This window comes from Manacus candei, unplaced genomic scaffold, assembly GCF_025592945.1.
Source record: "Manacus candei isolate 608988 ecotype Guabito, Panama unplaced genomic scaffold, ASM2559294v1 h1tg000024l, whole genome shotgun sequence".
Taxonomy (NCBI): domain Eukaryota; kingdom Metazoa; phylum Chordata; class Aves; order Passeriformes; family Pipridae; genus Manacus; species Manacus candei.
The window spans coordinates 5,616,029-5,642,370 of record NW_026138072.1 but is presented as its reverse complement, the minus strand read 5'-3'; the positions used below and the strand labels follow the sequence as shown (position 1 = coordinate 5,642,370).

Sequence of the window (26,342 nt, the reverse complement as noted above, 5' to 3'; positions counted from 1 at the left end):
TTGCCTAATTTGCTGTTCAAAATCCAGCTCAGCTTTTTCCAGTTTTCTTTCATTCCAAAGCAAACAAACCCTCAGATCATAAGATAAAGCAGTATCACTAACATGCTTTCTGAGGTCCTCAAAATAAAAAGGCTTGGTAATTTTGCAATGATTCATTGTGAAAGGTATTCACCTTTGCTGCTTGGATTTTAAAAAAAATAATGTTATCTTTCAGTAACATTTGCAGAACTTACAGTTACAAAAGCAGTTTGCCTAGACCTTGTTCACCAAAAAGACTATTTAAGTTCATTACTCTGTGGCCAGACTTTGGAGCGTGTTTTAATTCATTGGTGTTAATGGAAGCAGAATCAAAGTTCTTTATATGAAAAACTGAAGACTAGTGTTACATGGTTAAATTTCTTTAAACAACGTATTTCAGGAGTTTGATTAATCTCTAAATGTTTAGCACACAGCTCACAATTACGTGGCTATCACTAGATTGCTTTGTCTGCTTTTCAGGGACTTTTGACTCTCTGTTCTGTGCTTCTGGGTCACTGCAGTGTTTCTATCAGTGTTGTAACTTTTTGTGTGCATTAGCAAATCCTTATCTCACAGTCAACTAGCAGGGACATTGTGACAGAGGACTTAGTGCTGTTAGATTAGGGGGTTTTTATTATCTAAAATTAGCAGCTTGCTAGGCATTTTAACATGCAAAGTTAAGTATAGTTAGCAGATTGTGTAGCACTATTTATTATTAAGGTTGCTCAATGCTTCCCATTTTTATTTACTTACAGCTTTGAAAATGTTAACAAGATTAGGCTAGGATTTTAATCAGAAAAATTTAATTCAAAGTAGTGTAACCATTCCATAACCTGGGACAAAGCCATTATAAAGGGGACCATGGTGTGCAGACTCAGATTTCCTAGGAAAAGGAATGGAATGAGTTGGAAACAGGTGAGAAGTAAGGAACTCATAAGTAAGACACAAGAATGTGACAGGAACAAAGGGGAAATAATCTGTCAGGAGAGAGGAAAAACCAGAGGACAGTTTGTGCTCATTAAGGAAATTTGCTCTAAATCATATGAAGACTGAGATTACTACACTGTACCACTCTTCACAGCTACTTGTAACGTCCTACCCCTGAACACACATTTCATTTTTGTGCAGAACAATTGCAGTGGATGTATTAATACAATCAGCGCCCTATTATCTGAGGTAACGAGGGATTTGGGCATCCTGTGTAATCTAAAATCAAACCAAACTCAATGGGTTGCGCAGTCAGTGCTGCAAAGCTCTGTAGAGTGCAGAGACCACTCAGCCCAGGTGCAGGGCTGTACCTGTAGTAGCAGGGCAGTCCCCCCTGTGCTATCTTGCTCCTGAGGTTACCCTGCCATCAGCTCAGCAGTCTTCAGCTGAAGCAAAAAGCCTTCATCGTATTTGGTCTGTCAGCACTCACAATCGTGCAGTGGTCTCTTTGCTGTTGTTCCCCTTTGCTTTTGGCTGCAGTGAATGGTGCAGGGAGGCTTAAACTGGCTAAGATTGGAGCTGTACTCGAAGGCATCATAGCCATGCTCAAAAAGCTTATACCCATGAATAATTAAGAGTTGTTTAATTGCATTAACACCAGAAACACTTGCAAAGTGGCAGTTTACAAGCAGTCATCCTTACTGCATCAGCTGTGGTTACAGAAGCTTGTGCTGAGTCTGAAGATTTTTGCTGAACTTCCTAACAGGGTGTGTTTAGCAGAATTACCTCATGTACTCAGTTTGTTATTTCTCTTTTATTTATTAAGACCCCACTATTTCAAAGTAATGTTATTGATATTATGGATTCACACTTCTTATGCATATGCATTAGAATGAAATGATTTCTTAGTTTGTTTTTTTTATAAGATCCTTACCTATTTTAATGGAGGGGATAGACTTCAGAATGTAAAGTTGATGAGCAGCAACTGAAGTTTATTTTAGCTTCTGTATTCTGTTTCAGTGTCTATTATTTAATTGCTGTGTGTTAATCTAAACTTGGTTTTGAACAGACTTACTTTTTTTCCAAGGATTTTTCAGTTGTGCTTATGGGAACATTTCACAACTAACTAAGAATTTATTTTCACATCTTGCCTAGGCAGAAAGATATTTTGACAATTTTTTTCAGACATGGCAAACTAATGTAGAAACTGGACAGGCTTTTGCTACAGATTGTTAGCAGAAATTTCTACATGTTTATTTTATTAGCATAAGCTTTCTGGAACCAGTTCTCTTTGTAGTTGTGGTTAAGAACAGAGAAGGCAAATCAGGTGAGAAAATGTGTTTCTCAATCTCTGGCACCGTTGCAAACAAGTCTTCTGTTTTTGTCCCCAGTTCCTCTACTTTCTCTGATTTTCTGTGGAGCAATTTAAAAAGTACTGTTGGAATTTCAAATTCCTTAAAGCAATCTCTGCAGTGTCATCTTCTGACTTTTGCTGCTGTTGCTCTTGTCACTGGAATGTAAATACTCATTGGAGCTGCTAGAATGTCTCAGTATGGATTTCAAATCTGAGTCTGGTTTAATCAAACCTGATTGAAACAGAAGAGGTATTCTATGACTAGGAAGTGTATTTAATGGACATCAGAAGTTTGAAAGCTTTCTTTAGTATTAATTGTTTAAGAGTGTTAATTCCCTGGAAAAGATGATTGAATTATGAATTTTAAAGAAAGAGCTTTTGCTGTAATCTCACACACTGCAGCTGCTGTACATTAGTGACGACATTCTGCTGCTGACAATGGAGCAGTAGGAATATCTGTTAATGTAAGTATGTAATCTTGGAAAACAAGACAAAACAGAACAAATAAAAAAAGTGAAAAATGTAAAATACTTTAGAGTGTGTGTTTGCAGTATGTGTTAGTAGTATATTTTAGTACTGATTTTAAGAAACAAAACATGAAAGACTTGGCACAGCAGGACTTTTTCCTGTTTTCAAGGTATGGCATTATACATGCTGGTGGCATAGGAAAGTACCTCAGTGACTGGATCCTTGAGGGGGAACCTCCATTTGACCTGATAGAATTAGATCCGAACCGCTACGGAAAGTGGACCACCACAGAATACACAGCAGCTAAAGCAAGAGAATCTTACGGTTTTAATAACATTGGTAAGAAGGTATTTATTAAATACATTTATGTCCTGAAGATGGATTCCAACAAAGCCTGCCTCTAGATTTCTGTTTATATACATGTTTTCTGTGCTGCTGATGATCTTAGCATGCCATGGCTTTTGAGGGTTTTTTGTTTGTTTTTTTCTTTTCCCCTCTAGTTGGTTACCCTAAAGAAGAAAGATTTGCTGGGAGACCAACAGAGAGAATCAGTGGGCTGTATCATTTGCTAAAGTCAAGATGTTCAATGGGCTTTCATGCAGGATGGGAGCAACCTCATTGGTTCTACAAACCTGGAGATGAGACTGGATACAAGTAAATGAAAGATTATTTTTTTCCTTCCCTGAGACATTGTCATGATAGCAAAAGTCAGTCTAGTTAAATTTAATGAGAAGCATACATTTATCGTTCATTTCAGCTACAGATCTATATATTAGATAGATCTTCTATTCTTGCTTTTTCCATAGTTTAGAATACATTTTATGCAGATAATGCAGACATTTTGGAACACACATCGAGGTATCCTGTAACTGTTCTAGGTTTGGCATAGCAGCGAGCAACCTAGCTCAAGCTGGAGCTTGGAAAACAACTTGTTCATTATAAAAGTGTATTTTTGTCCATTTCTCATTATTTGATCAGCAGCACAGTATAATGTTTTCATGAAAAAGCTGATTTCTCTCTAGTTGCCTGGAACAGAGAAGCCTGATCTTCTTTTCTTTTTTTTTTTTCTTTACTCCTATGTGATTGCCCACCTAGTTACTTGCCTGCATCAGGGAGCTTCCAGCAAAGAAATATTTTCCACAGGGATACTGGAGTCCCAATCTAAATGAGGCTCATAAAGGAATAAAGAGACACACTTGGCTGTTCAGAAATAAAGCCTTTGACACCTTAAACTTAAATAAATGTTAAAGGATTTTAATTATTAAGCTATGTTAGACTAAAGAAAATATTGGGTAAGCTGCCTACAATTAGGAAAGTCTGTCTCTTTTGGATGATTATTAAACTGGAGAAACTGAAGACTACGTTTTGCTGAAAAGAGCACAAAATTTTAAGATTGTATTTAATGTGTCTAACTGCTCTGTTTCAGACCCAGCTTTCGGCGCACAAATTGGTTTGACCCTGTGGGTCGTGAGTATAAACAGGTCATGGAAAAAGTTGGTGTGATTGACCTGTCACCATTTGGCAAGTTTAGAGTAAAAGGCACAGATTCTGTTAAGCTGCTGGATCATCTATTTGCAAATGCTGTTCCAAAGGTAAGTGGGACAGTGATAACTGTTGTAATGTAGGATTTAGACAGACAACCTCTGTTTCAGACATGGAAAATGAAACATAATATCATTGCATAATTTGTGTCAGATGTGTTGCATTTGTTTAAGAGCACAAACAGTGAAGTTTATACTAGAGCAGCCCCAAGTAGAAGTGCATTTTGGCACTGATCATTGAATCAGAATGGCTGAGGTTGGAAGGGACCTCTGGATGTCAACTTGTCTAACCCCCTGTTAAAGCAGATCACCTGGAGCTTATTGCCTAGGACTGTGTTCAAATGGCTTTTGAGTATCTCCACGGATGGCAACTCCACCAGCTCTCTGGGCAACTGGTTCCTCTGTTCAGACATCTTTAGAGGAAAAGAATGTTTCCTTATGTTCAGACAGAGCCTCCTGTGTTTCAAATCTTTATCTAAAACAAGCAAGTGAATCTCACCTGGAATTTTTTTACAGAAGAATAGCATGGCAGCTGCCTGCCTAAAACTGTGGTGTACTGTGGCAGCTTGAGGCACAGAGCAGAGCAGGGGAAGGTGCTCTTGCGTGGTCATAGCTAGATGTTGTATTCTTTCTGAATTCCAAAATGAACAGCTTTGTTGTAGGTTTTTTTTTTCAAACGCTCCTCCTCGTACTGACTCTGTTTTAGAGCTGGCTGCCTAGTGCAGGCAGGGCTGCAAATATGCAGGAGATTCAGCATTCACCTCACACCTGTCCTTTCTTCACAAGTGTGGCTGTTCATAGATGGTCATTGTGTGTTTCTGCACTAAAAAAAGGCACACTGTGACAAACTACCCCAGGTTTCTTATTCTTGGTGGTCAATTTTTCGTAGTGCTCCATGAGTCATTTTGTCTTTCTGCTTTGTCAACCAGTCTCATGTAGTGTCTTTAACTTTAAAGATACAGCTCCAGCAAGCAGATTGCTCCTTTCTGAATTGCTATAGACTTGGGGTTTGGTCATTTCAGCACAGAATTTCATTAAGTATTTGCAGTAGGTGATGGTTTTTAGTGCTTCAAACACCAAAGGGAGGAAGCACAGGCAAACGATAAGTACACTGAAACTATAGCTATGAAGGTATATAAGCTCTTCTCAAAGGTCAGAGTCAACTGAATGGAAAGGATGTGCATGAGATTGGCATCTTAGGAGAAAGAAGAACCTGAATCACCATGTAGTCATACTTTTTTACTGTATTCATTTTGTGATAACAAAAGTTTGAAAGTTTGTCTTCTGTCTAATTTGGAGTAGAGGTAGGGTAACTGTGTCATCAGTGGGCATTGATAACACTTGCTGAGTATATTTATATGGTGGGGGGAAATCAAGATTAAAGAGGAAATTATGAGAACAAATCAAGTGCTTTCTATGAAGTTTAATCAGCACTGCTAAGAGGAAAAAGAAAACTAGATGGCAAAGCAGAAGGTACAGTTCATGAGTCCATTTAAAAATCCAACATTCACAACAGTTGTTTTTTTTTTTAAGCTGCTGATTTTTAGTACCTTTCATGCTTGTCTGCATCATAAAATAATCCAGTGGAGTTACTGGAGATATATTTGTATCACACTCAGGTTGGGTGTGGTGTAACAGTTTGTTCGTCCGGAATAAAGACAAGTGCCAGAAATATTCAAACATGCAAAATATCTTTTATTACAGTGAGAATAATAATAATAATAAACTTAGCAAAGAGAATCAAAAGCTAAAAAAGGATACAAAATAACTACCTTATTGTGTGGCCTTAAAAACAAATACTATGAACAGCATTTATAATACGATATTAACTAGTAAAAAGGGAGTTTAAAGGGATACCAAAAAGGGATCTTAATACAATATTATGGATAATTATTAATACGATATCGGTTAGTAAAAAGGGAAATTAAAGGAAAAATACTATGAACATAAAAGAGGAATTAAAGGGGCACTAAAGGGATATTAAAAAAGTTTGTTCTCTCGGTTGCTTCCTATCAATAAACTGTGCTTACCCACACGGACAGGCCAGGGCTGTCAGGATCTGCAGAGCTGGTCGGTGCCCAGGCTTAGCGGGCGTCCCCGCGGAGCAACACAGGCTCGGTGGCAGGATGAGCATCGCTCAGCTCAGCAGCTCTGACACCCCATTTTTATCAGTTCCACATGACACTACGTAGGGCCAGTACACAGTATAAGGTAATGCCTGAATGGCAGCCAAACACCACCTAATCATTACCTCATGGCAACAGTCTGCACATGCCCTACTTGTAGGGCAAGGGGCGAGCGACCCCCGCCCACAAAATCTTCCTCCCATCATCATCTTTCTCACCCCTATGTATGACCTCTACCATTGTGTTTCAAGGGTAGATGTATCTATCCTGCAATATGTAGCAAAACTAAGGAAGAATTCAGCTCTGATAATAGGAGATATCAAGCTGACTTGCTAAAAAGCACAATGGACCTTACAATCAGCTTGTGCCATGGAGTTACACTGTACCATACTCTAACTGGTTTCACATCCTAATATGATTCCTTTCTCAATGGAGCCTCTATGCTCCATTGATCATCTAATTCAAAAGTACCCCCCTTACATGTGAGTAGCATCAAGTCCTGAAAATTCAACTAAATGCCTGATATATGTCAGTAACTATATTAATGTAATGTGACCTTGCAAAAGAATCTTAATATCTGCAATATTTTTCCTTTCTCCATTCATTGTACGGAATCTGGGCACTGACTAGGTGGCTGACAAGTTTCTGTGAAAGGAGAATGAAATAAGAGAGATTAAATTCTGCCTCTGGAACCAGACCAGCACAACAGCTACAGCATATTCATATTTCTGTTTATATGGATGATATATGTATGAACATGTATGTGTTTTCTGGGCACAGCTAAGTAACTGTTATTTGAAATTTTGCCTCTAGAAATCAAGTTTCTAAACAGAACCTGATTCAAATGTACAGAGATGTAGATTCATACTCAGCAACTACAAATAATATAAAAGCATACATAAATCAGGGCCACAAAAACATAAGCCAACTCAGTATTTCTTTCTTTAAAGTAAGGGGCAAAGCATATGTTATTCTTTTGGGATCTGAAAGACTTATTCACATGATCGAAAAAAAAATTTATATCAATAACATGTAGAATTTTTTATTCAAATGATGAGAGAACAGACTAAAGTTGACTGAATTTGCATTTAAAATGCATTCTTAAAACAAATGTAGCTTAAGAATGCCTTGTGTAATGCATAATTAACAAATATTTATAAAGGTCTTGATTTATCTTATTTTAAACATTTCCGTTTTTAAAAAAATATGTAGTTTCCACTGCATAGCTTAAGCTTGGCCAGTTGTGTATCTCTCCACTCCTATTATGGCACAGCAGAGCAAACATGAAAAAAGTTGTTTTTTCAGATGAAGACATATAACCATATATTTAATGATGTTTAAGAATTGAAAGGTTTTACGTTGCATTCTTAATAATTGCAAATTTTACTCTATAGGTGGGTTCCACAAATATAAGCCATATGTTAACGCCAAGAGGAAAAGTTTATGCTGAGCTAACCGTTTCTCAACTGTATCCTGGAGAATTCATACTTGTAACGGGGTCAGGGTCAGAACTCCATGATCTGAGGTTAGTTCATTTTTTATGCAGTAAGTACATAGTGCTATACAGTTATATTAATATAGAAACATTTTTACTAAGTTCCTAACTCTTAATAAGTACATAACAAGCTTTTCACAAAGTTCATGAGAGCTATACTCTTTATTGAATTTAGTGTCTTAGAAACTTGGTTGACTGAAATCCTAAAGTATAAGCAGTTGGATAGTGGATTATTGCTGATGTAAAAAGATGGAGAACTTACTGAGAGTTATGTAATATATGTTATCGAAGGTAGTTATTGTTTTGTTGTTGGACCTTATGTTTGGCATTTTATGATGTAACATAGCACAGTTGTTCCTTTCTAGTCTGTTCTCTTACGCAAAAAAAAATTGGCTTTAAACACGAATGACCCCAGAGGCACTGACCTGGCCCATAGAGATAGGTAGTGTAGTCTTCGTGATTGTGGTAATGTCTTCTGCCTTGGGCTTTGGGGTCACAAAGTCAATCAGCAAAAATAAAGGAAGTAGAAGCAGTTGCAGGATGACTTAATAAATTAGTTTTCATAGATGAGCATTGGAATTGACATTTCTAGTGCTGTTCTTACTGGAGGTTGCTGGCAAACCAGTTAATCAAAATTAATCAATGCCTAAAAGACTGAAACTTGCTACCCTAACATTCAAAGAATACAAAGTATTTTTGAATGCCATTTAGTATACTAATTTTGAGTACTGTTTAATAACAGTCCCAGAGGAATCAGTAGGATCACTGGCACATTCAGGAACCAAACAGCAGAGTCAGGTCTAATGTATTTAATTCTACAGATTTCTGAAGTCCTGTTTGGTACTCCTCTATGACAGAGATCTGGTAACACTGCAGAACAATCTAGTCTTAATAAGATTTTTAAATATACTAATTTTATTTATTTTCTGAGCTTCCTGAAAGACAATTTTCAGTTGTTGTTTTTTATTAAATCCAAACTGAACTTCCTGGCAATACTTTAACTACTACATGCAGAATGGAACAAGTCTTCTTGTACATTTTTGTTGTCACAGAAATTTATTTGAAGATTTCTTATGTTTATTGTGCTTATTGCTTACTCTTTTTGTAGGTTGACTTTTTACTATTCTGGATCCAAAGCCAAATCCGTTGGCATTGTATGAGATAATTTCTTTCTCTTATCTTGAATATACTGTTCCACCCATTTAAATTCTCTTCTTTCCTGGCTATATCTCAGATGCCTGTGTTGCTGTACCAGTGTTTCATGAGAAAACAGTGTTTAACATCAATGATGGATTTGACTATCTAATGTAGCATGTAGTTTTGTTGGTTATGAGAAGGTGTGGCACTGGGAGCTTCTGGGGAGATGAACACTAAAAAAAGTTACTCGTATTAAAATCTTATCTAAATCAGTTATTTTTCATGAGAAGTGTAACATCAGTATTGTGTTTTATGTGCAGATGGATAGAAGAGAAAGTAACAACAGGTGGATACAAAGTTGAAATAGAAAACGTGACAGATGAGATGGGGGTACTTGGTGTAGCTGGTCCATATGCACGACAAGTCCTCCAGAAGCTGACAAATGAGGATCTGAGTCATGGTTCCTTTAAGTTTCTCCAGTGTAAACATCTGAAACTTTCCAATATTGCTCTTATTGCTATTAGGATATCATACACAGGTAAGCAATAGAAAAAACATGCACTTAAGGAAAAAGACAATTAATAAAATAATAAATGTCACTAAAATAATGTTGAAAAATAAGTCTCATCATGTATTCTTAAGAAGTAGGTTCATTATATTTTACATATAAATGTGGGAGGAATTACAGTATATTGATTTCCAAATGTGATATGGTCAGGGTCTGTGCTGAGTTTTTCCAAGACCCTTTTTTCTAGAAATACCCTATAGTGTAAATATTTATTTTGCAGAACAAAAGGCCAGTTCTGATAACCTCTGTGGTATTTGCTGCAAAACCAACGTCAAGAATTGTTTTTGGATTACTGTATATTAGTGTTTGTCATGTGCTTTGAAAATGTAATGCTGTAGTGCTTAGTTTTGGGGTTTTTTCAGTTACTTTTTATTTTTATTTCTTTTTACATCCATCTCTAGTGTAATACATTGAATTCAGAGCATTCTGAAGCAGCTGAAGTCCTTGTAATTCATATTCTCTTTCTGTTGTGCTAAATATGATACAATGACTGATTCTTATTTACACTCAGTTACATTTGCTATTCACTCGCCAAGTCATCATCTGGTTTTAATGCCCTTAAACTTAATTTATCATTGTAACTTCATTACATGACCTTTCCATATCAGTTATTCTGATTTTTTCCTTACCCACAGTTTTCAGTTAACAGTTTAAATTAGAATAATGGAAATTATTCTAATTTAAGTAAGCCCTCTGCTTTAATACAGAGGGCTCAAATCCTCTGGTGGTTCTTGCAGGGAATGAGACTTGCTATATGTTAGGAGAATTGACCCTAGAGTGTGAATTAGCACTTACAGCATTGATCCCCACTTTTGACCAAAAACAGGAGTGTATTTATTAGGATCATTTCACTGAGTTGATGAAACCATTAATCTTTTTGGTATAACAGGTGAATTGGGCTGGGAGCTGTATCATAGAAAAGAAGATTCTGTAGCTCTTTACAGTGCAATCATGGAAGCTGGCCAGAAAGAGGGAATTGATGACTTTGGAACATATGCTCTGAATGCTTTAAGGCTGGAAAAGGGTTTCCGAGCCTGGGGGGCAGAGGTCAGAAAATCTTCTTTATTATTCCTTCTGAGGGTTTTGGTGAGGAGGAGGGGGGGTAGTATGTTTGTTGGGGTTTTTTTAATTTATTTTTATTTAGTTATGACTGTATAGCTTTTAGTCAGAGTTAGCATAGCTAACCAGTTTTTGTACCAGTTTCTCCATTTCGCTTGAAAAAAAAATTTACTTTGAGCAGGAAAAGCTGCTATAATTCTGACTGGTGATTTCTAAATAAAAATAACTAGTGTACTCCATTGCAATGCTGGCAAAGAAACACTTATTTCTATTCATGTACGGTTTTCCCTCTTGTGTATAACAAAATTATGAGGGTTTTGCTGAGCTCTGGTGTTTTAAAATCAAAAGTTTGGCTGACAGATTCTGAAAACATTTTATTTCTGTAATAACTGTGTCCTGAGAGGCCAATTATTCTTGCTTCATAATGTCTTTGGAACTTTTTCATTTCTATTAGCTTGTTTCTGCAGAATTTGCTCACTCACAATAAAGAACTACTCAGGGGGTCTAGAGAATTTGGGGAAGATCAGTATAATTTCTGCTTACCTGAAATTTTTCCTAATTCCTTTTGAAATGAAAGAACTCAAGAAGGTGAAATGGCAGGCATGTAGGGGTCCTTTCTGTTTGCCCTGTGATAATTATTTTCATTCTTTCTTCAAATGCTGCCGAACAAATTATTCCCCCTACACCAAAGGGGAAGGTGGTGAATGAAATTGGCTGTGTTTTATTTTCCTCTCCAGCTAAGACATTCTGCTGTGTTGTAAAAGGTGTGCATACCTCAGTTATTCAGTCTTCTGCAAGTTCCAGTCTCCTTTGATGAAAAATCCTGTTTCTTACTGAAATGTGTTTACTTTGCATATTGAAATTAGATGACTGATTTACATATCTATATATTAGGCACTATAGTAGATACACTGTTTAAATTACATGTTGGAAGCTTTCAGTGTATTCAAGTGGAAGTTGTACGTATGCAATATGGAAGACATTGACACGAGAGTAGATAGAAGTATGCACAGAAAGAAAAAATAAGCCCACCAACCCAAAAGCTATGATGGACCCTCATTGCTGGATCGTGAATTTATATCTTTTAACAGATGAACTGTGACACTAATCCCTTGGAAGCTGGACTGGAATATTTTGTAAAGCTAAACAAGGTAGGTCTTATTACTTTCAATGTGTTCTATTATGTCCAGGGTTATTCTTTTAAGTGTTTGAACATTAAAAATGTCATTATCTGGAAAACAAAATGGGTTTAGAAACTGAACCGTGCAACTATAATTATAAGGATAATTACTTCATAAGTACCAACTTGTTTAAAAAAAAAATTTCCCATGTCTTTTGCTAACAGAATTATACAATAGATCAGAAAGATGCAAATACTAAATGTTTTTGACATGAAAAATAATTCTTTGTGATTTATTTTCAGAGAGAAACTTTAGTCATATACTTTTGTAAACATATAGTATATATATACAAGTTGAACAAACCTGTTCATATTTTGAAAATGTTTTACCTGCTTATTCTTGTTAAAGCAGATGTCTCTAGGATCGTTTTCCCTGGCTACCACTCTAGTACAACAATTATTGAAAAACAAATATATTTTTTAGAAATGCTGATTGACAACTGACAATAATAAATTAAATATAATATAAAATAATATTTTGGTTAAAAAAATAATTAGTTTTTTATAGAACTTCTGAAGAGGTCCTCTGCTCATAACTTTTTCCCACCGGATTTGAAGTTTATAGAATGGAGCTAGTTGCATTTAAATGTGCAGTAAAAAAGATGTTATTCTATCTCCTTTTATCAGCAATCTCACTTTCTTGTATTAATATTTTGGCAATTCAAATTCTTTTCTGGTCTAATAGATAAAGAAATTGCTTGTAATTCTCTTTCCTGGTCCAAACTCTGTCAAATAGAGGACCTTTCCATGAAACTTGGTGAAATCATGCCCTGTGCAGATCTAAAGCCATCTGCTGCTATCAATTAGTCCATCAACTCAAACAGTAGTTTTCTGCACAATGGAAGTGAAGTTTCTACTGTGAAAAACCTGGTCCTAGAGATTTCAAGTGAGGTGCGCTATTTTTGACTTAATATTTTGCCTCCGTTTTTTATCTGTAAAATGAAGTGCCAACATTTTTATGTAAGGGAGATCAAGAAGAAAAAATGTTTGTGAAACATTTAATCTTTACAATGATGTAATGTACTACAGGGACAAACTGTTCTTATTTATGCTCTCTTTATACCTGAAATGGTAATAAGTCAGATAATAAATCGTCCTTGATATCTTTGCCATGCTATGTGGAGGCACTGTAGAACTGGTAGAAAGAATGCAAAACTTTAAGTTACATCTCCAAATAAAAAGCAAATGTTAAACCTTGCATAGGAAAGAATTATGGAGGCATGTTAAACCTAAAACAATGCTTTTATGAGACAATTTCACCGACGATTAACAGCAACAAGCCCAGGAAAGTGATTTTCCTCCCCAACTGTTAAAGTTCTTCAACCTATGTAGGATTGAGGAAAGGTGCTCCCAGGAGTGGCAGTGGCAGTTCTAAATGCAGTGGAGTTACAGCTGTTTACGCTGGGGAGTATAATTTTGCCCTAATCAGAATAAGTGACACATGCTAGGGAAATACAGAATCCTAAGATTATGCTGTATTTGCAAAAGAAGGATTTTTTCATCTTGAGGAGAGATTAGCAGGATTGCAGGGATGTGCAATAAAAAAGTAATATTACTATTACTCATTTTTCTTTCCACTTCCTTTTGATACATGTTTGTTTTCTTTTTTTCCCCCTTTAGTGTAAGCAGGAAAGCAGCCATAAACAGGGAAAGCCATTGCTTGCCAAGATCCCCGTGCAAAACATATGAAGGCACTAATGTGCATGAAGCACTTGATTCTCTAATTGCTCTGCACACTTCTCTGCAGGGTTGGAGCAGTTCTTTGGAGCAGATACTCACACTGTAGGCAAATGGACATGGAATGAATCTCCAGCAGAGGTGCAGGGTGTCAGCTTAAAACATTTGCCAGTTTTGCTGAACTAATGTGAAAAAGGAAATAATCAATTTTTTTTATTGACTCAAATGAGGGCAGTTGTGACTGTATGTTGACACTTCGGAGGTACCTGAGCTTATTCAGATATTGGAAGCACTTGTAGTATGAAATGCAGTGTGAGATTATTTACTCTGCTTCTTGGCAGTTTGAGTCCCAATTCCATGCCTCTGGTTTTGTTGTGCAGTTAGCATAGTGTAGACCTCAGCATTCTTTACAGGCCACTGTGACTGAAGACAAGCAATACCCTTTTTTCACCTGTTCCTACGGTTAAGGAAACTTTCCACTCAAAAAGGGCAAACGAGATAAAAACTACAACAGATACTTAAATACTTTTTTTTGACATTTTGGTGTGTTGGGTTCCTCACAAACAATAATCTTTGTGAAGAAAGCATGTGCCCCCAAGTGGGGAAAGTGCTGATCTCTGTGTAAATCAAAACCAAAATGCACTGTTCAGTTAATTGCTTCTTACTGTGCAACAAGGAGCTGAAATAGCTCACAAAATAGAAAAAAAGACTTCAGCATAAGTGAATCTTGAGTGGTATGTCATGGAAAACGAAAATAGTTTCTAAACAGATTAAAATGAATGAAGAACCAGATGCCAGTGAAGGTAATATGATCAAAAAGAATTTTAATTTCCACAAGAGGGCATTCAAATATCTGGGATTATATATCAAGAGATGTAATTTCCTAATAAATTCCTGATGTTCTCTGTGTTTAGAAAGTTTAGTGTATGCATCATCCTCAGGTATACATGGACTAGTAATTTTTTTTCTATTAATAATAGGAGAAACTCTTAAAAGCTTAAGTGGACTTCCCCCCCCCCCCAGTATAGTAAATTATAACATGGCAATAAGTAAACCCATTTCCTCAGCGTTTCTGTGGCAACTTTCATTTTGTCAGTAAGGCTGAGGAGATGGCATTGTTCTAGGTGGTTTCCTCTAGACTCTGCTTAATAATCTCTTTTCTCTAATGTTGCTGTTAGTTGCTTCCTTGCACAGATGAGCAGGATGGGCTGCAATTAAACCAAAGTGGAGGGACAGTAACAAGATTAATTTCTAATTTAGAGTATATAATGTCTTCACAACTTCACAACAAAAATCTATCCATTTTAGTGATAAAATTTCTTTTAATACCTGTTCCTTTCTTTTGGTTGTTTAATTGAATTTAGTAAGTTAGATGAGTTGTTAGATAGCCTCATCTCATGAATAAGCACTCTGCTACTAAGTATTGAATAAAGTCCTAATGTCACTCTCTGTGTCAGGAATTTCACAGAATAACTTTAAGGAAGAAAAAGTTGCATTTCTTTTTGCTCCATATCTGAGAATATTGTTCTGCACATTTGCACATGCTTGGGTTTTCAAGTGCTCAAAAATGTAGCGTATTCACCTCTGAATGCTTAAAACAGCTTATTTTTGTCCTGAGCTTAATGGACCAGAAGTTCTGATAAAACTTGATGTTACAGTGAAAAACATCCATGCCAGTTTAAGTTGCTCATGGAAATGAACTTTTTCATAAGGGTTTTCCTTGTGAATCCAATAGTGACAACATTCATTAGGAGCGGAGTCCGCAGTCGGCTCTTGTTTGTGCTTGCGCTGCTGTATCCAAGACTGCCATCTCCTGGTCACGCTCTCTGCAGCAACAGCTCACTGCAATTGGGAAAGAAAATGCAGTAGATCATGGAAACTCTTTGGAACTCTGCAGTAGTGTGCTCTTACAGGCCAGGATCCGACTGCTTAGCTCATAATTCATCTTTGTTTCCACTAGGAGAAACTACTGAGGCAGTGTTTCTTTGCCTCAGCCCTCTTTATTTACTGGGGCAGTTTCTTTGTTCTGCATTCCAAGCTTCTTTCCAGATTTTCCACTCTGCTCTGCACTGGTGCAGCCTCACCTTGAATATTGTGTGCACTTCTGGGCACCACAATATAAGAAAGATATTAAGCTGTTAGAGAGTGTCCAAAGGAGGGCAACGAAGATGGTGAAGGGCCTTGAGGGGAAGCCATATGAGGAGCAGCTGTGTGTTCAGCCTGGAGAAGAGAAGACTGAGGGGAGACCTCATTGCAGTTACAACTTCCTTTTGAGTGGAAGAGGAGGGACAGGCACTGATCTCTTCTCTGTGGTGACCCATGGGAATGGCTTGAAGTTGTGTCAGTGGAGATTTAGGTTGGATATTAGAAAAAGGTTCTTCACCCAGAGGGTAGTTGGGCACTGGAACAGGTTCCCCAGGGAAGTGGTCACAGCACCAAGCCTGACAGAGTTCAAGAAGCATTTCATTGATACTCTCAGGCACATGGTGAGATTCTTGAACATGGTCCGGTGCAGGGCTAAGGTTGGACTTGATGATTCTTGTGGGTCCCATCCAACGCAGCATATTCTGTGATTCTGTGATTTTTCTATATCCAGAATCTCTTACATTTTCTTTGGCCTACTCTACCAGCTTTTCCTTTCTTTTTTTTTTAATACCAATGCAAAACCTTCTCCATTGTTTTTTGCTCCTTTCCTTGTCTGCTTATCACTAATTGCATGTCATCTCCTCCAACTCTACTCAGTGACTACCTGAATTTCATTGTCAAAATGCACCTCAGGCTACAAGTACTACCTCTTTTTCTCACTTTGATATTTGGTGGTTTTAATATTGCACTTATTAGACACATGAGTAACTGCTTTGTTAAGCACTATGCATAAAAGTTGTGTTATGCCCATAGATGGGTGAATGACAATATAAAGTCCTTGAATATTAGTCTAACCTCCAACATATCAATACATGAGTTGTTATCTCATGGGAAACTAGAGTGAACAGTTCTAAGCATGTCCTTCCATCCTTTTATTCCTTTGGTAGCAGATTTAGACTTACAGTTTCATGCCCTCCTCTTTCTAGTCATTGTTTCCCTCCTGGCCACTCTGCCAGAACTGTTCTCAGTTTTTCAGTCCAACTCGTTATGTTCCTATGGTCTAAGGTGTTATGTCCTGCTGTATTAAAGCACAAAACAATAAATTTTTTAGGGAAAGGGTGCCTTTTTTTTTTTCTTTTTTAATTTCATGAGTGCAGGTTGGAGAAAGAAAACTAAAAGAATCTTGAACTGTCCCAATTGCAGAAAGCATACCCTCCAAAAAAGGGAGCACTAGCAGAATCACCACTCCTGCCTTGGGCCTCTAGAGCCCTGGCCAGAAACACCACCCAGCACTAGGTGAAGAGAGAGGGTGGGGAAAGTGACAGAATAGATGTACACACTGGCTTTCCAGGTCCCTGCACCATTGCAGCATATGTACTCATTTATATCACTAAATGACTCATTAAATGCTACTATTCTGACCTGGTAACACCCTGCACTTTCAGAAGCACAGAGGCAAGCAGTGAGTAGGGACAACCAGAAAAACAACTACTTGTAGCTATTTGTTTGTGTTTTCCGTTTCTTAGTTATTTGTTGAGTTTTTCTCTTGTTTATGGTTTTGGTTTGTTGTTTGGTTTTTTTTAAAAACAATCACTGACTTTAAAACAAGATCTGTCTTTGTGGGACTACAGCAAATGATTCATCATAATCTACTTCCTTCTTAATCCAGTATACAGCAGGCTTGGTGGGTGGAATGCCTGGCACTTGATGTCCAGGTCTGGATCAAGTGCTTGATGCTACTTGATGCAGTACAGTCTGAACTTCAAGAATTTGATGCAGTACAGTCTGAACTTCAAGAATTTGTCTCTCGCCCTTATTACCATTGTCTACCCTTCCTTCACTTCTCCAGCTTGCATATCTCCTGTTCTGAGAGGAATGACTACACTATTGGTGACTGATCCCACTCCATAACCTGGTATTTCATGCCATCTCTACTCCACACAAGAAAGGGAAGAGGAGGAAGAAGAAACAGCAGAGACTTTACTGAAGAAGAGCCAAGGAGCCTGGGGATCTGAAAAAGGATGGAGTGATGGATAGAAATTAGGAATTTGAGAGAGGGGAATGGTACTTTTTTCCCCACCTCTCTTTCAGTCCCCATTTTTTATGTCTATAACATATTTATTTGATGTACTTCTCCATCTAAGCTCCATTCAAATTGAAATTTAGGTGTGGAACCATATTCTATCATTACTTCATTTGGTGTCCAGAGGGTCATAAAACAGAGGAACTTATTCCACAAATTTATGCAGGCTATGAAACATGTTAGAAAGAATCTGCAGTGATTTTGTTTTCTGTATAAAATGAACACCTAGGTCATTCCCAGTGTTTTTGTTGGGCCACTTTAAGTAATAAGGATCTACTAAGCCAGGAATTTTGAGCCAAAATAATTAGGTAATTCATCAGTTGTTTGTATTATGTCAATTTCTTAGAGCTGGGTGTTTGCATACAAGAAGGGTTTAGGTAGATTAGTGGTGCAGGTGCCACATGTGACTGGCCACATCTCCTTTAGAACACTATTCTGTGCAGCTTAAGCTGTAGCTTTGGCATGTAACATAATTTGAATACTTGTATTTAGTTACAAAGTTACATTCTCTGTGATTAAATACCAGAAATTACATTAGCATGAATAGGAAAGAATTGATTCAATGCTAAGCAAATGTTTAGTTCCTTGTTATTTCTCTTCATCATGCAAAGCATTTTAGTCTGTGAGTCGTGCTATGGTATGTACCCTTATTTGCGTTTCTAGCTGTAGGTGTTTCCTATAGTTGTAGGTGTTTCTGCATAGTAGAAAAGTGAGAGGGAACTACAATTGCTGAATATTGTCTGGCCTGAGATATTAGCTTTATATTTTCCAGAAGCCTCTTGACAGTTATATTCTAAAATGAATCCTCACAGTCTTTTCTGATCTGAGCTATATTTCATGCTGTCTTTCCCCAAAGAGTGCCATCTGTGGTCCTTATGCACAGTATCTGCTTTATCTTCAGTTGGTTCACCTCGATTTTCAGACTAACTCGTCCTTAACTGGTTCATAAGCTGTTTTCCACAACTGCTTACAGAGCCTAACCTTTAATAGTGCAAAAACTCTTCATTCCTTTATAATAATTTCTTGTGAGCCTACACACAGACATATGTGAACATGAAGAACTGCAAGAACACATGAACTCACTGTATAATAATCTATTCCAAGTATAGTATGTGTTGCTTGTAATTCTGACAGTGCAACACTTCTCTACAGAATTATCTCTAAAGGACATTACCAGAAATAGTATTTTTGAAGTCTTCAACAATATTTAATTTCTTTTCTCTAAGGCACTTATCCAATGAATATAATTCCTGCTTCAGACCTAAGATCAACTGCCTTAAAATAGCTTGCACTGCTAGTCATCTCTTCAGCAAAGGCTGGAAAGCTAGAGGACTTTGTAACTGCTATTATGTTTCTTGCCTATGACCGGTATGTATGTGGCAGTTTAGCTGAATACGATTATTTTGTTTTGCCTGATCAGTATCTTAAAAGAAAAAATGAATAGGTAGAACTGGCAAGGCACTGTTCCTAATATTTACTGGACAGTTATTAGAAATAATGATATCCAGCTTCATTACTATTTTATACTCTGTCCTAATTCTCAGCATCTTTGAAATGGGCTTTCCCTTGGTTCTCAAAGAACTTTGTCCAGGACCACAGTGTTTATAACAGCTCTTTTTTCCTTTTTCCAATTTATTCTCTACCTAGCCAACTAAGTTGTCTGGGTTCCATTTAAGTTACATTTAAGACTTCAGCTTTAAATGTGAGGTATCAGGTTCACAGGTATTGGTAGGCAAAATAAGCTCGTAGCTGTGAACCTGGCCATGATACTACCTAATATCTTTATTAATGATCTGGATGAGTGGATTGAGTGTACCTTCAGTTAGTTTATGGATGACACTAAGCTGTGTGGGAGTGTTGGTCTGCTGAAGGGAGGAAAGTTCTGCAGAGGGATCTGGATAGGCTGGATTGATGAGCTGTGGTATGAAGGCCAGTGGTACAAAGTTCAGTAAGACCAAGTGCCGGGTCCTGCACTTGGGTCACAATGACCCCAGGCAGTGCTACAGGCTGTGGAAAGAGTAGCTGGAAAGTGGCCCAGCGGAAAAGAGTGCGGGGGTGATGATCAACAGTGACAGTGAATCAACAGTGACAGTGACTGAACATGAGCCAGCAGTGTGTCCAAGTGGCCAAGAAGGCCAGTGGCATCCTGGCCTGTAGCAGCTATAGTGTGACCATCAGGACTAGGGAAGTGATCGTTCCCCTGTACTCAGCACTGCCAAGGATGTATCTTGAATGAGGTGTTCGGTTCTGGGCCCCTCACTACAAGAAAGACATGGAGGTGCTGGAGTGTGTCCAGAGGAGGGCAATGGAGCTGGTGAAGGGTCTGGAGCACAAGTCCTATGAGAAATGACTGAGGGAGCTGGGATTGTTTAGCCTGGACAAAAGGAGGCTCAGGGGAGACCTTATCACTCTACAGCTACATGAAAGGAGGTTGTATCCAGGTGTGGGTCAGCTTCTTCCCCCAGGCAACTAGTGACCGGATGAGAGGAAATGGCATCAAGCTGTACCAGATGTGGTTTAGATTGGACATCAGGAAAAAATTTCTTCACGGAAAGCATTGTAAAGCATTGGAAGTGACTGCCCAGGGAGGTGGTGGAGTCAGCATCCCTGGAGGTGTTCAAGAAATGACTGGAAGTGACACTTGGTCTAGTTGACAAGGTGGTGATTGTTCAAAGATTGGACTCAATTATCTTAGAGGTTTTTTCCAACCTAAATGATTCTTTGATTCTGTGATATAATCAGGCTAGTGGAATCAGCTCAACATGATCACACACAGTAAATACTGTCCTGTATACCCTTGAGGATTCAGAGACTTATTGATGACTGCCCCCATACTTGTCATGCATTTATGCAGTCTGCTTCCAGAAATATGAAAATCTGCATGAATCTTTCTAAGGAAGCTGAAAAAGGGAACTCCAAACAATAATATTATGTTACAATTATGTAACACACAGCATTATCCCATAAATGGCAGATATGGGAAAAAACTGTACTTACCTTAAAACAAGAATATGGAGTAAACTGCCTGTTGTGCAGCTTGGCAGAGACACCAAAGTGAAATACTGATGAGTTACTGTCATGGTTGATACATCAAAAGGAAGTGTGTTCACAGAGGAAGGCCCAAACTTTAGGATCTGGGTACTGGAATTCCCTTTTTTTCATAGAAACTGAAATGATGTGCAGTTTTCTGTCTTATAGCCTTAACTGGGCAGACAGTGTTGTTCCACATCTCACTACATGTGTATTTCTACTATGTTGGAATTATTGATATTAAAGTACTGAGATCTAGGGAAAAAAAATAAACTGAATAAAATTACCAGCATACAATGTACCAATATAAAAATACCAAGATACTATCTGTCAAAGATTTGATTTCATCTATATTTCATACAAAATACTCGAGTGACAGGAAAAGAAATTAAGATAAATTTAAATGTTTATAATTCTAAACTTTTTTGCAGAACCCAAATAAACATATATCATCATTATCTTCTATTTTTTTCAGCCAGCAGACTTTATAGGAAAGCAAGCACTGAAGCAGATTAAAGAAAAAGGGCTCAAACGACGACTGGTATATCTCACCCTGGAAACAGATAATATTGATCCAGAGGGAAATGAAAGTGTGTGGCACAATGGCAAGGCAAGGAATATAGATCCTATATGTTACAAAAAATCAATATTAATTCTCCACAAACAGAATCTAACTTTGTGTTTGAAGTGTAAATGCATTATTTCTATTCTACTGGCACAGATCAATTTGAAGCTATGATAAAGACTTTCTAATCTTTGTGCAGGAAGCAAAGGCTAACCAAGTATCTACAGAGAAAATGTGAAATGTTACCAAGTCACAGAAACTAGGGTTGGAACAGACTAAAGGATTCTCATCCATTTTCTTCTTTAGCAATTTCACCATTCTCCTAACAACACTTTTGCTGTTCACTTAAAAGAAATGAAACAACAGCAAAGTTCAAGCCTCTACATTTCAGCATATATTATGTGTTGAAACACTCACTGGCAGTTAAATTGTTGTAGATAATAAACATATGCCTGTGTATACTGTATGTTCCAGTGAAAACTTAACTAAATGCAGTAGGAATAGACTATTTTGTCAAGGAGCAAAAACTTCCCAGTTTCAGGTGATATTACTCTCAGTCGAGAATATTCTAAACTGCATGACACACTTGAAACTTGCTTACTGTCTGAAGTGTATAAACCAAAATGCGAGATGTTGTTACAACCTGGTTTAGGAGCTCCGCGCTTTACCAGGTGTTAAACTTTTATTTCAGGCGTCAAGAGATTTTGCCTACACAAACTCTTGCGAAGTCTTTTGATTCTGTGGTACCTTGAGGTCATGCCTGGAGAAAAATTACACATTTTTCTCTAAGAGATTTTAATTTGGTGAGAAAATAGGGGTTTTGGCAAAAAGGGTTTAACAGAAATAACATGAGACTTCAAAAAAGCATTACAACAGATTGCTGAAACTAGCAAGCATTGCTATAGTAAGGAAACCTTTGTTATTCCAGCAAATACAAACTTAAGTGAAATACCATAACTTAAGCGAAATACAGACAAGTTGCCCACAGGAGTAAAGGAAGAGAGATTAAGAGAAGAAAGAATAAAGAGAGAGAGGAGAGAGACATACTTACCACTTTGGAGATCACATGTTGACAGGTCAGGAGGGCAGAGGCCAAGGGGGAGATAGAGACCCTGTGCATGTCTATTTATAGGCTCTGGCTATTGTGGCCACTCTCCCCAGGCAGGACCTTTGGCTCACAGTCACTCACTGTCTCCCCAGCCAAAGTGGGGGTGCCACAGCCAGTTAGAGGCTCCCGGGTGTGTGGTGTGGGCAGGCCACCAGGCAGCCCAGCCACATGGCTTTTCCTGCCATGTGCTCTGCACGGACGTGGCCGTGTTGGCTCCAGGCCTGAGCCTAGGCCTTCACATCTCCCACCGCAAACAGACAACATGGTTTATTCGACCTGTCAGTCAAACAATCAGTCAATCAGGCAAATCCAGTCTCTGACAGATGTGTAGCTTTTTGGCTTGTTATTTGGGTTTGTTTTTTTTTTTCGGAAAATCTCAATGCATCTTGAAAATTAAGATAATTGTTTGTGATTTCTTTCAGGTTATTGGCAATACCACATCTGGATGTTTCAGTTATGGTACTCAGCAGAGTCTAGCTTTTGCATATGTTCCCACAGAACTCAGCAAAGTTGGACAGAAATTGGAAGTTGAACTTTTAGGTAAAAATTATCCAGCAACCATTATACAAGAGCCACTGGTGTTAACTGAACCAACAAGAATACGCCTTCAGAGAAAGGATGAAAGTCCCAAAATATAAACTCAGATGAGTATACAGCAAATTATGCAGTAGGAAATAGTGCTATTAATATGGATGAAATTAAGAGAATTGAACTACTGAGATTTGCTAATTACTAAGCACAAGATCCTCATTGCCATACATCAGTGAGAAATTCAATGGTCTTACCCTCCTACTTCCTTGTGTGGGCTGTTCACAGTAGAGATCTGAGCAGAGCTGATGAACCAGTAGCACTTGTGAGCAGAAAGTGGAAGGAATGAGTAGATCATTGATTCAGCTTGCTCCGACACTGGCTGGCAGATCTGCATTAATGCATACAACAAAGGTGCTCTTGATACTGCCCAATAGCAATTTCCTCTTCCTCCCTGACACTCAACAGTTCCTCCTTTGCCTGCCCTCAGGGTAAAGTAGCTTACCCTGGTTTCTTTACTACACGAATACCAAACTCATCATTAAAATTGTATCGCTAGTTCTTGGGATGCTTCATAAGGAATTGAAATACATTCCATTAACCATTAAAAATAATAAAGGCGTTATTAAAGGCAAACTGAACTGTTGACATTTTTTCTCATTGTGTCAACCTGGCAGAAATTCTCATGGAAGATCAAAATTTAGTTCTTCTCAATGAAGTAGTTATAGGAAGCCCATTCTTCATTTTTCCACATGAATCATCTGGCAGATTACATGTAACATTCTACAACACACATGATGTTATTGTTCAATTTCTGAATAAAACTTAAAGAACTGTGTCAATGGATTTACTGTATGAAATCTGAAGTGCTAGACAGACACCGAAGATTGTCAGTTCTTCCTTTTACTGTTAATTATAGATTGAACAGCAGTAAGAGCCTTATATTATTACACAGAAATATTAAAAATGAAAAAAATATAATTAAACTGACAGCAAAGGAGCTTTATTGAGTGTTAAATATTCAATAACCCGAGTAAGCCGGATTGGTGTATGGTGAGAACACACTAACTTAATAAAACATTCTTCTGAGTTCAATAATGTGCTCAACAATTCTTTTGAATAACAGTGTTAAAATTTCTAAGTTACAGAAAGAAAGTAATGCTCTCCTTTAGGCTGTAGATAAATATTTTCAAAGTACGTACAAATAACATCCAAAATGTACCTTCTTCAAAGGAGTTGGTGCCTGTGAACCTTCAGCAAAGCAGCAAATGTATAAATAGCATATACCAGGAGAAACATGATTTTTATAATGAACACTTACTCTTGATAATTTAGCTGACATTACATTGTGCTATTCTGAATATCTTTTAAAAAGCAGGTCAAAATAAAATCTTTGCCAGGTTTGCATATAGTACTATCTTCTGCTACCATTCAGAAATTATTCTGTGTTATACTTTCATAAGTGACTGAGTTCTATCTTGCTGAACCAATTAGAGATGTTACTTTTTCTAAAGGCAACATTACTTGTGATGAGGCACTTAGCCACTGTCACTCTGTGAGCATTTAAGGAATTTAAAATACAACACAATGCTCTATGGTTTTATTTAGAGTATGGAGGAGAAGAGCAATTCTTAGGAACATAGTTTTGAATTTCAGTATTTCCCAAGATTATGCAAATTCACTAGGCACCACAATCTGGAGTGTACAGTAACAGTCCCTCTGAGACAGACTTTCACATATACTTTCCTAATGAGCTTTGCTAAGCCAAAATTTTTCCAGTGATGCCCACATATCCTAGTCTGAAAAGTTAGAATCGGGTTTGTAACTTCTTTTCTGACTTGGAAGAAGTGCTATTCGTGAACACATCAACTGGATCACTCTGACTGTGCAGAAAGGACAGGCTTTCTGCAGCCTGAGCAAAATAGCAGATAGAATTCCTATAGTCAGGTGAACTCAGAAACTGTACCCTCCATGAGCATTTCTAGCTGTAACCTCCCAACCCCTAATTTCTCCATGTAGCTGATGCAGACCTGTCTCATTGTACACTGTAGTATTATACAGGTCCAGACACTGATTTCTTTGTGTGTTTCTCACTGACAGCTGTTGTCACCCAAGTCTCACCAAGATCAAGCCTTGGCCAATTAGTGGAAGCCATATGAGGAGTGGCTGAGATCACTTGGTCTGTTCAGCTGGAGAAGAGGAGACTGAGGGGAGACCTCATTGCAGGATACAACTTCTTTGTGAGGGGAAGAGGAGAGGCAGATACCACAGTTCTCTGTGGGGACCAGTGACAGGACCTGAGGGAACAGCATGAAGCTGTGTCAGGGGCGGCTAAGGTTAGATATAGGAAAAGGTTCTTCATCCAGAGGGTGATTGGGCACTAGAACAGCCTCCCCAAGGAAATGGTCACAGGCCTAAACTTGTTAAGAGTTCAAGAAGCTTTTGAACAATGCTCTCAGGCACATGATGTAAGTCTTGGGGTTGTCCTCTGCAGGGCCAGGAGTTGGACGCAATCCTTGTGGGTCCCTTCCAACTCAGCATATTCTATTATTCTAATTTTCATTTAATTTCAGGATTTAGATAAGCAGACAATGTGTCATGATATTTCTGGGACAAGGCAATGTAAAGTTTCTTTCCTGCAGCCAAGTTAGAAGACTAAAACAATTTTGTGTTCATCACTGACTGCGTGTAAGAGAAATGGAGTATCTGAGAGCTTGTGGCATTCTGTTACTTCTTAAGAATGGCTGTGCTTTCTGTTTAACAATGCATTCAGGAGCAGAGATGCCAGAAGTAGTTTTAAGCAATGATGGCTGAGTATTAGAAGCACTATAGCTGTGATAGTGGTATGTCTAAAAGGGCTTCCTAGTTGACCTAGCTTCTTTTTTACTCCTCTGACACCCAAGTCAGCTTACTGAGTATTCATCAGGATAGCTCAACATTGCAGCTTCTTGCACAATGCAGATAAATGAAACAGTATGAAGACAAAGTTTTACAAATCAGGGCCACAGCGAGATTCATATATACAGCTCAATCTTCCAAGGTTATTTAAAAACAAAAAAGATAAACCGGAAGAAATGAGATGGGGAAGCATTCAGCAGCTTTTGTAGTTTCCTGTCACTTCTTTTCATTACAAGTTGAGATACGGTGTTGCTTAAACTTGTGGTGCCAAAGAACAGCAAGAGTAAGTGAATAGGAGCAAGAGTGTTTTAAGTAGTACATCTGTGTTTTAAGAGGGCTTTTAACCAACTAAACAGAAATACCAAGCTAGAAAGATTGACAGGGACTTCTCTGGAGTCTTCCGCAACCCCATTAGCTAACAGAGGAGACAACTGCAATGAGGTGAAAAAATGACAGTTGGTCATCTACGAAATTTTCTGAAATACTCACATCCAG

At 37.9% G+C, this 26,342-nt stretch overlaps 1 protein-coding gene across 1 annotated transcript in view; it reads left to right on the top strand.

Annotated features, from left to right (window-relative positions):
* The window catches only part of DMGDH (dimethylglycine dehydrogenase), a 39,368-nt gene extending 15,783 nt beyond the window's left edge, over window positions 1–23,585 (top strand). The window contains exons 8-16 of the mRNA XM_051788099.1: window positions 2,937–3,106; window positions 3,268–3,421; window positions 4,194–4,359; window positions 7,829–7,959; window positions 9,387–9,604; window positions 10,524–10,681; window positions 11,785–11,844; window positions 21,224–21,358; window positions 22,844–23,585. Of these exons, the coding sequence (XP_051644059.1) occupies window positions 2,937–3,106; window positions 3,268–3,421; window positions 4,194–4,359; window positions 7,829–7,959; window positions 9,387–9,604; window positions 10,524–10,681; window positions 11,785–11,844; window positions 21,224–21,358; window positions 22,844–23,059 (1,408 nt within the window). The 3' untranslated portion in view covers window positions 23,060–23,585. The remainder of the gene's footprint in view (window positions 1–2,936; window positions 3,107–3,267; window positions 3,422–4,193; window positions 4,360–7,828; window positions 7,960–9,386; window positions 9,605–10,523; window positions 10,682–11,784; window positions 11,845–21,223; window positions 21,359–22,843) is intronic.
* The last annotated feature ends 2,757 nt before the right edge of the window (window positions 23,586–26,342 follow it).